Here is a 12,685-nt window from a genome sequence, read left to right as displayed (position 1 = left end):
GGGTGGTGTTTTTTTCATAGGTCTATTTTTCTTATCATTTGCAAGTTGCAGACGATGATGATAAAAATAAAAAGAATAAACATAATTTATTGACATTTGCCAATTGAGCTTTTGCTGCTAACTAGAAAGCTATGCTCTCCACTTCCAAGCGCATCATTCCCGAGGACACACTTGGTACTTTCTGCTTTCATCTGGCGGAAAAGCCATGCGTGTTGGTGATGCAATTTTTTTGTGTCTTTGCAGCTCGTTTCCCAAAAACCAACGTTTTCAAAGTCGGTGCCCATCGTACCGTTAAAGCTACTGGATCGATCGATTTGACATTTTTAACACATAATCTGTACACTCTTTGTCAGGTAGCCCCGTCGAGATATCATAAAAATTACTGATACTTTTTTATTCACAATTATGTAAAGATCGTTTTCTTGACAGAATCGCAAAAAGCATCACTTTTCGAACTTCAAAAATCGGCCAAAAATCAAAAACCGGTATATTAAGAAAAACTCTCCGGGGCTACCTGGAAAAACTTATAATCTTTCTGACGAATATCGATTTGTATATTTCAAATGACCCGTCATGTCGCTACGGTGGCCACCGGGAAAAAGTACCTTTGCGACGACACGACTGCCTAAATTTGATGCCATGGATTGATTTTTCAATGAATGTTGCTCAAAACAACACCAAATATTCTTCAAAAGTTGTAGATTAATATGCCATTTATTTGATGAAATAAAATTGAATGGTTACGCCACAAAAAATCGTCAAAAGCGGGCCTCTTTTTGGCCCGAAAATACCAAAGTCCCCCCTTAAAAGAAACCAAGTGGTTAATTTAATATCACCGTCAACCTGCTTTGAATAGAGAGGCATGGAGGAAAGCGGAGCGAATGTAATCATCTGGGGTAGTAAGCTATCTTTGTGCCAAGTTTGGTAAAGATCGGCCTGGTAGATTTTGGGTGATGGGCGCACAAAGTCATACAGTCTTGTTTTTATTTCTAAGATTCTCGAGCTCGAACAAACGGAAAAAGAAAACATATGCCAACACCTACCACCGACTGAAGGGAAAACCGTTGCGGAAAGCGCAACCCGTCCCATCCTATCCCATCCCGTCCCGTCCCGGAGCCTGTGGTACGTTTATGGATGGATAATTGGAAGGACATGTATAAGTCCGGTTCCGGCTTCGCCTACGGTACGGTGCGGTGGGCCCCTTCCCAATTGACCCAAACGCTTACGCACCACACCGTGCGTATGTGCGTGCGACTGCGTAGCCTGGTCGGTAATTAACGGGTGTTCCGGGTCCCCTGGGGTCGGGTTTTTGGGTAGGCAATTGAAATCGAAATCGAAATCGCGCTGTTCCCACGCTTTCCCACGCTACGCTGCGAGTCCCTGGCGCCGCGGTCGTCTCGTTTTCGTTCGGTGGTTTGGCTTGTAAAGTGTGGTCACAGCTACTCCAGATCCAGGTCTAACCAGGTGGTTAATGTTGTTGTTTTTTTTTCTTCTTCTTTTTCATTTTCACCTTTTTCTTCTTTTTCAAATCTATGATTAACCTCTCCACCCTCTTCTCTCTCGCGCTCAATTTCTCTCTCTCCCTCTCTCTCTCTCTCTCTCTCTGTTGATCGTAGATACGATGGTGATGACGATGATGCGAATAGTGAGGTGTTTAATTTATTTCCGTTTCCTCGAGACAATGCCCTTGGCCCGGAACTGAAGCAAATCGAGTGCGGTGCTCCCATCCCGCGGGCGACCCTGCTGCTGATGCTGCTGCAAATAATGGGATGGGAATGAAGGACGAAGGGGCGATGCACGATTAACACGCGGCCTACGGGTTAGCACCCGGTTTCCCTCCTTCCGTTGTTTGTCCATCTATTGATTACTGGCTTTGGCTTTCTTAACGGCCATCCGTCCCCAGGCACATTGTGATACAGGACGGAATGGGAAGATATTATTACGTTACGTATTAGTTTACGATGGCCTTTTACGGGCGAGCATTTTCCTTTTTACTTTTTGCTCTTGAGGAATCATTATTGTGAACGGTATGGGCAAAGTGTGTAGCGTGCGTGTAGTGAGTCGATGACAAAAAAATGATCTCGGATGCAACTACCAGGTGTATGCATATGAAACCGACTTTTTTGTTGTGAAGCGATATCTACGCACAAATGGAGCTGTATAGCCAGTTTAGAGTGTTTTATTTTGTTCATTAGGCATCCCGTTAAACATAATTGGTGTGCAAATTTCCTAATTTAACACTAGAACAAATATTTTTATTACGATTAAAACGGCAAGTTCCGTTCCTTAAAAAATGCGACTCGCGGACATCGTTCGGTTTTTGCCTACATGTCAATAAATCGGCGGCCAAATCGCACCAAATTGTTATTGAATGTTACGGTGGGTATGCTCTTACTGAAACACAGTGCAAATTGTGGTTTAAAAATTGTAAAAGTAGTGATATAAATGAAAGAACCACCAACCAACGAAAATGTTTGAAATCCTCAAAATGCATGCCTTATTGACCAAAACGCCTATTAATGATCATTCAAAGCAACAATTAATCGATTTCGACCGAGATTTGTGTAAAACAAATCACCCAAAATATGAAAAACGACAAAATTGACCAATTTTGCTCGATAAAAATGCTTCGCACCGCGCGGAATATCGGCCAAGGACACGGTACAAAGCCACAATTGGTAACAATTACCACTTGCGGCTAACCTCACCAGACTTGACTCTATCGAATGAACATTCATTTGCATCGCTGGGACAGGTAATGCCCGAGCAGCGCTTCCTTTTTTACGAAAATTTGAAAAAATGGATGGGGTTTTGAAAAATGGAAGATTAGTCATCCAAAAATTGCCCAAGATATAGTCGAACTGTGTAGCTAACGATTGCCTTTACTTTGGAGAATAGCTTTTTCTCCGATTCTCCAAGAAAAATCGTTTTTTTTTTTCAAATCAAAATCAATCAAATCAATTCAAATCAAAAAGGTCGCTTTTTATATGCCTACACCTGGTACCTTACAACATGACGGTATTCCTCGGGTAGGGATCAAAGAGCGGCGCACAAACTGATGGCTATCGCTCCACCTAATAGTATCGGGATCAGTGCGTACAACCGCAGACGGCAGGCACCCGCTGTCACGCTACTCCTACTCCTCCTTAGTGGTTCCGAACATTCCGAACTAACGAGTAGGTCAAGGTAACCATAACGACGCGGCTGTGCTTTGTGTTTGCTGTAATAATACGCTGACATCAAGAAGATGGCACATTCCCCTTTCCGGACCGTTTCCCCCCCCCCCCCCCCTTAGTTACGGATTTCCGTTCTCTCTTTCCGGGTTTTCCAGCCAAGGCAAAGTCAAGCGTCGTCGGACAAGCGGGCGAAAACTTTGCTGTTTTGTTTGTTTAGTCTTTTTTTTTCTTTCTTTGCTATTTGAATGAAATGAAAACGGAAACTAAATTAAACAAATGACAGTGTGAATCGACCTTTGGTGTGCCTATTGCAAATTCTTCAGTCCACCAGCCGACACCCGACATTTGGTTTTTGAAGTTCGCTCTTACTCGCTTCCGCAACCCGTTCGAATATCCGCGATCCAACTAGCTCTTTGAACCGCAGGCACTTGTACTTGTAAGATCAATTAATAAGATTAAAAAATCGTGCCAATTGCCGGATCGTAGCCTCTAACGTTCCCTTGGCACCATGCTTGTGTTGTTCCGATTCTTCAACCTTCCCGGTGGTGGTCAGTTGGTGCGAATGTCCATGTGCCATGCCGGCGGTAGCATCTCAAGCAATTAGCATCAAATGACGTGACTCTATCCACCGGGGTGCACCGAAGAAAGGGGCCGGATCAAATTACAAATCCCCGGGCTCGTACAGTTTTTTTTTTTTTTTAGTGGGCCACCAGCAATTCCACACCGTAGTCACCTTTTGCTCGCCTTTGGTTTTTCAATCATTTTTTGCGTTGTTTTTTTTCCCCCCGTTGTTTGTTTCGCCCAATCGAGGCGTCCTGTTTCCGGGTAGTCTGGTTTCTAATTCTCTGGTTGTTTTTTTTTCAGAAGGACAAGAAAATGGCACACGAGCTGGACGACGCTTCGTCCATGAGCTCATGGCGCTGGTGGGTTATTATTTTATTCTTGTTTTTTTTTGTCATGCTTTTCACTCAATTTTCCACGGTTTTAAGCCGGGCCGGGTTTGACGGAGGGTGGGGCCAATCACCCGGGCCACCAGCGATTCCGCGTCCGACCAATCCGTCCGGCATTGATGGAGTGATGATTGACGTGAGCGTCGTCCCGGCGTTACGTTACAAGCGCATTGCGGTACGCGCGCGCCACGGCACGCACACCCAAAAAAGGGCCGTATCATCATCAATTGTCAATCGGTCTGGTCTGGTTGAAGGCGGATCCTTTCTCATCTCGTCCCCGCCACCCCCCCCCCCCCCCCACCGCTCCTCGTCCTTAATGTGTCTCGAATGGTTGTTTAAAAAGGCCAAGCGAAAGGTGGTCACTGCTACTGGAGGAAGAGGAGGAGGAGGAGGAGGAGGAGGTGGAGTGGCGGAGCAAAAAAAAAAAAACAGCGGAAGACGGTCAAAAGGGGTGCGTATTTATGAGTTTAGATTTTTCCGTTTTTCCGTTTCCCATCAGCAACCACTAATATCGTTTGATAGCATTTCTTTTTCATTTTTTCTTTTTCATCAGCGTACCTTTCGTTAACCTCACCCTCCCACCCCCCCGACAAATGAGCAAGGCAAGCGATTCCATGCTGCGCGGCATGCGCTCCATGCGGCCAAACCGAACGCCAAACCAGCCGAATCACGTTACGCTCGCAACCGGCGGGGCGCACACAGCCGTCACACCGCAGGTCCTGAGCTGAGTGTGTAACCGCACAGCGTGCGGTCACGATCTACGCCAATTTACCGCCTTCGCCATCGCATCCACCGCATGAACCGCACCTAATTGCTAATGGAATCCTTCGCGTGCCCGCACGCACGCTCTCTCTCTCTCTCTTTACTTATCACTCTCTTCCTTTTTCTCTTTTTACATCCCGACGCCGTTTCCTCACTCCGAAAACATGGATTAATCGAGAAAGAAAAAGGGATACGTTCAACAATAACAACGAAATCGAAAGTAAAGTGAATACGAACCGAGCACGCAACGCAGTTGCAGAAGATAAGATGTTATGCTACTGATGCTGCGAATGATTAACTCGTCGTTTACTACTTTCTTGCCGACTGCAAATTTGTTTCCTTCCTAAACAACCTACCATTACCGCCGGTCAGCATGACGTATTGGCAATAGAATTTCAATTCAATTTTTTTCAAGGCAATTTTTCACCATCCTCTCTCTCTCTCTCTCTCCCCAAACCTTCCGCTCTCCGTTTTACATCCAAGCGTCCGCACGTCTCCGCCGTGCAACAAAGTCGCGCGAGTGTAGCAGCCGACGCGCGCCAATGCCGAAGAAAAACAATCATCAAACTGTCATAGACCATTTCGGTGAAGCGAACCACCACTTTACCCTCACGAGGCGGGCTGGTGGGGAGGGGCAGGAGTCCTAGAGTCCAATGTTTGTCGCCCTTCTGCGGTGTCTACGAGGTACGATTTCGACGCAGATTCGATTTGAAATATGCAAATCCATTCCGCAGCGCAGGGATGGGGATTGGATATGACTTCGGCATCGATGCAGCTCACTCCGCGCACCGCGTCTATTGTGTGTGTTGGCGGTGTGCTCACCTCACCTCACCACCACACAAGTACTGCCAAAAGCACTTTTGGATATTTTCAATTTCGTCGGGATGGCCCTGGTGGTGGTGCATCGTGCCGCGGACACCGGGACCTAAGGAACCTGTTGCTGCCACCGTCACTCTCATCCTGGAATATCCGGTTTCGCTTCACGACAACTGTTGATTCGCTCACTCACGGTGTGTGACGTTTGAGCGCATCGCGTCCGTGAAATACAATCCATTTTTGACATTTGACAAGGAGAGGGTGGGGGGTGTAATATGGTAAAATCCAAGCATACTTTACCAGTCGCACCCCTTTTGCTGGAGCTCAGAGGACAAAGAAATCCCGCTGGCCCCAACCAACCCAACCGCTCGCTTTACTTTTTTGATTGAGTTCCGAATCAAATCAAACAGGAAGATGAGGGGGAGGGGGGGGGGGGCGCCTCAACGCAATTCATACGCACTGCAACCTGGACGCACTGGACGTAGACTCCAACTCCAAGTGTGATATCATGCAAAATCAGCAAATGGGAATATTCGTTGGGTGTTCTCTCGCAGGAAGGCATGTAAAGAGAACGATCAGAACAGCGATACAGACCAGCAAAACACACTGCGGCGTAGTTTTGGAACCTTGGATGGCTTTCTTCTCTCTACTGGAGACGACAATCTAGTCCCAAAAGTCCAAAAACAAAAAACAACAACGGCAAGGCAAGTGACAAACCATAACTTTACGGTCTAAGGTTTCAGCATGGAGCAGGCGAAAGGCGTAGAACGATCACTGCAGAGCATTATTATGCCGCTGAGCATGCTGAGCTGCCTCACATTTCTCGCCTACATTGTGTCGCAATGGAGGAACACAGAAAGTCCGGTTGCCGCTAGAGCAGGTAGCAACAGGGGACGAGCATGCGCAGCATATATTATGCTTCGCAACCTTCACCAGGCTAGATCGATTGATCTATGCGGGGTTGAGCGGGGGAAGGGTGTTACTGTGTTTGGTTATTGCTGTTCTTATGCTGTGTTTTCCTTCACGCCACGATCGATCCAGTTCGTCAAGGAGTTTTAAGAGCGACCACCCAGCCTATACCCTAATGAAGACAGTGAGAGTCTCAGGAAACATTAAGAGCAACTTCAAAAGTAAGAGAAAGAGGGAGAGAGAGAGAGAGAGAGAGAGAGAGAGAGAGAGAGAGAGAGAAAGAGAGCTGATCTTAAGGGAAGACTTTGGTATTTTCGTTTCAAAAAAGGCCCGTTTTTGACGATTTTTTGTGATGTAACCATTCCACTTTATTTTTTCAAATAAATGGCATGTAAATCTACAACTTTTGAAGAATATTTGGTGTTGTTTTGAGCAACATACATTGATAAATTCTTCCGTGGCATCATATTTGGGTAGGCGTGTCGTCCAAAAGGTACTTTTTACGGTGCCCATCGTAGCCACATGACGGGACATCTGAAATATACAAATCGATATTCGTTAGAAAGCTGATAAGTTTTTCTAGGTAGCCCCGGAGAGTTTTTGTTAATTTTCGTATTTTTGGCAGATTTTTTAAATTGAAAAAGTGATGCTTTTTTCGATTTTGCCTAAAAGCACGACTTTTAAAGATTTGTTTAAAAAAAATATCAACAATTTCAATGATATCTCGACGCGACTACCTGGCAAAGAGTGTACAGATTATGTGTTAAAATTTAAAATCGATCTGTCGAGCAGTTTTCACGGTACGATGGGCACCGACTTTGAACACGTTGGTTTTGGGAAACGCTGTTTAAAGTAAAGAGCTGCATGAAACGCGGATTTTCAAAAATCTGTATCTTTGTCAGTTTTCCTTCGATTGGCCCAACATTTTTTACACAATCCTCTTGAAAGAATCAGCATTCCGGGAAAAATGTTACAAATATGTGTCACAAACAAAATTAAATACCGAAGTCCCCCCGTAATGGAGGCGTGGAAAGCCTCGGTAGCTGTACTACACTGTGTGTTCTAGTCACCCAACGGACGAGCAAGTGTGGAGAATGTTTTAGTCAGCTCATTAAGCCTTGGGCCACTTGAAAAGGCCGCACTCCATTAAAGAGAAAACTGCGTCTCGTGTGCAACAGGTTACAGTGATTCTAGACGACAGCGAGAACTTCCCGGGAATGAGCCGAGAATCGAGAATTAAATGTCAAATCCATACAAATTTGGACATTTCTCTATTATCTCTGTTCTCGGGAATTTCTCGTTCTCGGGAAGTATACGTGGAACAACCTTACGACAGCAGACTGTACTCCGCGCTCGTTTAGGCTGCCATAGAATACAAGAGCAGGTGCGTTACGGACGATCAAGCACTTGAGTTCTATGCCTTTCTGGGATCGACGGCATCGGATGTTTACATTAGCGGCCTAATATGTCCCGTTCGTTCTGGTGCTGTCGTAACCATATTATGGTGCTGGCGTGATGATCTGCTTTTTTGGGGACAATTTTATGCTTACCATGTTAATTATGTCCCAAGTGCGATTGCGATCGAGAAAGGTTTGCCAGATGCTTTGTTTATTTGAAACTCAGTAGAGAGATTATCAGTCACCAGTTAATATTTAGTTCATATGTAAACGATAAAACTGCTGACTTTTCCTAGGTGCATGTTTCCCAATCGCTTTGTTTGGCTGGAAGAGTAGAGATTCGTTTAAATTATTCATCTTTGCTGCGGTTCATATGCCATCAATAACATCAACACAAAGAGATGAATTGTGTCGACGCGAGTGTAGCTATCTTGCCTGCCTGGCAAGTCTTTTGTAATAAGATACCTAAACTTTTATTTTGAATAATACTGAACGGTGCCTACATCCGCCTTTTCTTACAGTCCGCAGGGATAAGCTGAAATGGATTAGCTCAGGGTGCTCAGTAAAGGGCATGCGCAAGATTGGGATGAGAGTAACTAATCACTCCAATCTGTGGACGCATAATCCAATTGACCACTCGTCATGGCATAAAAGCAAAAGTATTCTAACGAAGAAGAAAACAAACTGTGTTCTTATTAAGCGTAACAGGCGAAAGTGATTAGTCAACATGATCTAGCGTAGAAGAATCTTAGTCTTGCCGTCTGTCGTTTCTAATCTCGGAACCTGTTCGAACATGTCGGCCACCGTGGAACGGTAGATTAGGCTGCATTAATCATACGGCTGCGTGGTTTGCGGGACGATTGGGCGCGCTGCGAGATTAGCATATTGATCAATAGAGCATGTACAGTGATCTACCTGCTCTAAAGTGCCACTAGAATTCGCATCGATACCGATAAAACTCGTGAACAAAAATGTGTAATAAGTTGAGCACCAGTGCATGTCTGGCGTTGCGTAACTAACTTACTTATCATACGCCACAACTGACGAGCGGCATAAGGACAATAAAAGATTACTATTTGTAATCGTTTTTATAGCGGCCGTGCGCCTTTATGATGAGAATCTTTTCACGCTTAATCCAGCATGGAATTCCTGCGCGAATAGGCTCATATCGCCCCTAAAGACTAAGGATGATTCAGAAAATAATGATGTTTGGAGCAGTTGTCTCTAATAGTTTGAAAATGCTACCAGTTTTCATAAAATCCCATAGTAAAATGTGTATATCAATTGTTCGAAGGATCACGTTTTACCATAAATTAAAGCAAACTTCGACACTACAGAAAATGTTGAGTTTCAGCAAGATGGAGGCCCCTGCCATACGTCTAAACGAACTCAAACATGGTTGAAGGAGAACATGATTGTTTGGTCGCAAGATTTATGCCCTCCAAGCGGTCCTGAATCAAATCGTTTTGGGCTATTCAATATGGGCGTTGGTTCGGCCTAAGACCTGTGAATCGTCACACCATGCTGGCTGGCTCGCTGAAATCGTTTATCACCAAAGCCTTGGTCTTCTACGTTGGACACCTAATGTTACCGAAGGCTGTTCTGTTAATTCGCAACCGCTTGGAGAAATTAATTGAGAAATCAGGCCGAAAAATTCACTAATTATGTTTGTTTTTCATAAACAATAAAATATAAAGCCAATTTAAATATTTTAAAACAGTAGAAAACCTACGAAAATGGCATTGAACTTCGGATTTTCTAATTTTTTTATGGTACACCCTGTAATTCCACCGTTAACTCATTTTGAAGAGCTGTTGACCGTCCACTACATTACTCTGATACTTGTCCAAAAGTGCAGCATTGCGCAGTGTGCTAGTGGATACAGCGAGACAAGGAGCGAGCCATGTGTATCCAAGCATCCAAATGGAGCACCAGCACAAACATATCTTGTACGAGCTGTTTGCCTAAATAATGGCACTGGCATTACCAGCTGCCGATTCCAAAGCTCCGGTGGCTTTGCAGTAATCGGCAATTTTAGAAGAAAAAAAACCAATAACGGTACTGAAAATCAAGGCATATCTATATATGTATATATGCATCGTAATTTAGTTCTCGATTTGGAACATTTGCATTGCACACATACAGCTGTACGGTATGATGGGTGAATCATATCTAGCGTTACGCACAGAAGAAAATTGCTTCACGCTCGTCGCTCCACGCAAACAAGGTGTTCATACGCCAACGATTGGGCAGGGAGACAGCAGAAGGTACGGGGCAGTGACGGGTGCGGTGTTTTCTAAACTGCACCCCGTGATGGTTGGATTTTGAAGGTGACCCGGAAGAGGCGACTAACTATAAGAACGCACTACGGCAGCATATTCACAAAGATGCAACAGCGACGACGACAGCAGCACCGCGCGCGGGCAGGGCGCACCGCGCGAGTCCTGTCGGTAAATGTTGCCCCCCACCCTAAACATGCAAGGATCCGGTAGGGGGTGCAAGCCGAAGCCACGAACCGATATGCTCCCCCCCCCCCCCCCCCCCCTGGCAGCGATGCAGTTTACGCGCGAAAACGCTCGTCCGTGCAGCGCATAACAACGGTGCAGCGCCGTTGCACACCACGACGGCGTACTGGGCCCCCGGGTGCGGTGTGCGACAGCGCTACCAGCATAAAACCCCTTGGCTAGCTCCCTTTCTAGAACCCGAAACCCGCCCGAAACCCACCCGAAACCCGCCCGAAACACGACCGAAGCAACAAGCGAACGTAGCGGTGTGCGGCTGCAGGCTCCTGCACACCAACAAAGGAGGCGAACGGTCGGTCGGGGTTTCGGTTCGGTTGCTTTGTGTTCGAAATGAAAGAAAGGACGTGACGGCACCGGCCCGGCGTTCATTCTATGGCAAACAGTCGACGTGGCAGGACGCGCAGCTCTCGCTAGTGTTCGTGACGCTCAATAGCGATTTTTTCCGTGGCAGCTCCGAGCTCGAAAACAAACTGTTCGCAGTGTGTGCTCCCTGGATGGTTACCGAACGTGTGACGAACGCTGTGTAGCCGCCTGTAGTGCATAGTTTCGTTGGTAGCCGTGGTGCGCGTGGTGCGGTTTGAGTGTTGTGTTTTTTTTTTATCAAGTTTAACCGAACAAGGGCAAGGGATTGTGGAAATTTCGTCCGGACAATCAGCGACAAACAAACAAACACAAACAAAAACAACTATCGGCAAGCGATACTCGAACCCAAAAAAAGGTGATTTTGTTGTGGCGAAACGTAAAGAGAAATACAAACATTAAAAACGACATGGCTATCGCCTTCTACATACCGGCGGTGGAAGATGAGGAGGAAAACCAGCGGCTGCTGGAACAGCAACAGATGCTGCTGCAACAGCAGCTACTCCAGCGCCGACTGCGGCTGCAGCAGCAGCTCCAGTATGAGCTGCACCAGCAGCAGCTACAACTGCAGCAACAAATTCAGCAACAACAACAACTGCAGCAGCAACAGCAGCAACAGCAACAGCAATCAATCCAATCATCCGCCACCTCTCAGTCGCAGCCCCAAACTCCATCAACTTCCACACAAACTGGTGCCACTCAGCAGCAGCAGGTGCAGCAGCAGCAGCATCACTCCCTCGGACACTCTATGCAACAAGTTCGCTACCAGCTGCTCCGCACCACACTGCACGAGATCCTGTTCCGCCACGCGCTGCAGAGTAAGTATGAGACGAGGAAGAAAGCGACGCAGAAAACCCTGAGCCGACAACAATCGACGACGCCACCGGCCGCCTAGCAAAACGGGACACCACCACCACCCGACTTGACCGCCACCGCCAGCAGCAGACTCAGACCACAACCGGCACAACACCAGACGTGACACCCGTTTTATAGGACCACCCGAAAACCACCGAGACCGCACTGAGACGCTTGAATTCGCACGAGGGAAGACCAAACCTTTTCTAATTGTCTCTCTCTCTCTCTCTCCCTTCTCCCCCCTGTGTGTATGTGCGTGTTGTGTCTCGTGTCGTGTGTGTTGTGTCACATTAGCGATCCGTCGGCGAGGTCAATGTCAACTGTGCGGGAGGCTCTACCAGTTGCTGCGCAAGGTATGCTAAGTGGAAGACGCATGAGGTGTTCCGGTGTGTGAAGCCTTGCCCCGCGAAGCAGATAAGGAGAGACAGAGAGACAGAGAGAGACAGAGAGAGAGAGAGAGAGAAAGGAGAGGAAGGATGCCCGCGGTTCAGCTCACGGTTCCCATTCCCTTCCGTCAAATTCGATCCAACGATGGCAAACGCAGTAGCAACAACAGCAACATTAACAGCGCAGCATCCAGACAGGCCCAGCCCAGTTCAGCAGAGTATTGTCCTTTATCGATGCCGCCTACATCTGCCGCCTAATTTACGGGTTACCGGTTGTGTTCAATCGGCAGCGGGCGAGTGAAACGAGAGAAAGAAAAAAACAAAAACAAAGTGATTGATCGCTGCACCGGATTGTGTTACCAAATGCCTTTATTTTTGGAGCAAATGTGCGCAGTGTATGCGGCTAGTGATTCACCGTCGAACCCACACTCGTGGGCCGGATCCGGATGCCCTGGCCTGGAAAATCCAGCACCTAATCATGCTGCGGCTGGTGGCGCAGCAGCGGTGCGATCTGGTTCTCTCACGGTAAGTGTTCAACCAACCGCCATAAGT

At 46.7% G+C, this 12,685-nt stretch overlaps 1 protein-coding gene across 1 annotated transcript; it reads left to right on the top strand.

Annotated features, from left to right (window-relative positions):
• Positions 1-11,239: 11,239 nt before the first annotated feature.
• LOC126579948 (bromodomain-containing protein DDB_G0280777-like) lies at positions 11,240-12,473 on the top strand. Its single transcript, XM_050243735.1, has 2 exons — positions 11,240-11,710; positions 12,042-12,473. Exons 1-2 carry the CDS (start codon positions 11,302-11,304, stop codon positions 12,107-12,109), a joined length of 477 nt encoding a protein of 158 aa, XP_050099692.1. The 5' UTR covers positions 11,240-11,301; the 3' UTR covers positions 12,110-12,473.
• Positions 12,474-12,685: the final 212 nt, after the last annotated feature.

The sequence above is a fragment of the Anopheles aquasalis genome, chromosome Y, assembly GCF_943734665.1.
Source record: "Anopheles aquasalis chromosome Y, idAnoAquaMG_Q_19, whole genome shotgun sequence".
In the NCBI taxonomy this organism is placed as follows: domain Eukaryota; kingdom Metazoa; phylum Arthropoda; class Insecta; order Diptera; family Culicidae; genus Anopheles; species Anopheles aquasalis.
This window is presented reverse-complemented; position numbering and strand designations above follow the sequence as displayed.

Excerpts from the sequence above, each read along its gene's own strand:
- LOC126579948 (XM_050243735.1), top strand. The coding sequence starts at position 11,302 with ATGGCTATCGCCTTCTACATACCGGCGGTGGAAGATGAGGAGGAAAAC. Across the intron at positions 11,711-12,041 it reads GTTCCGCCACGCGCTGCAGA|CGATCCGTCGGCGAGGTCAA; the intron begins GTAAGTATGAGA and ends GTGTCACATTAG.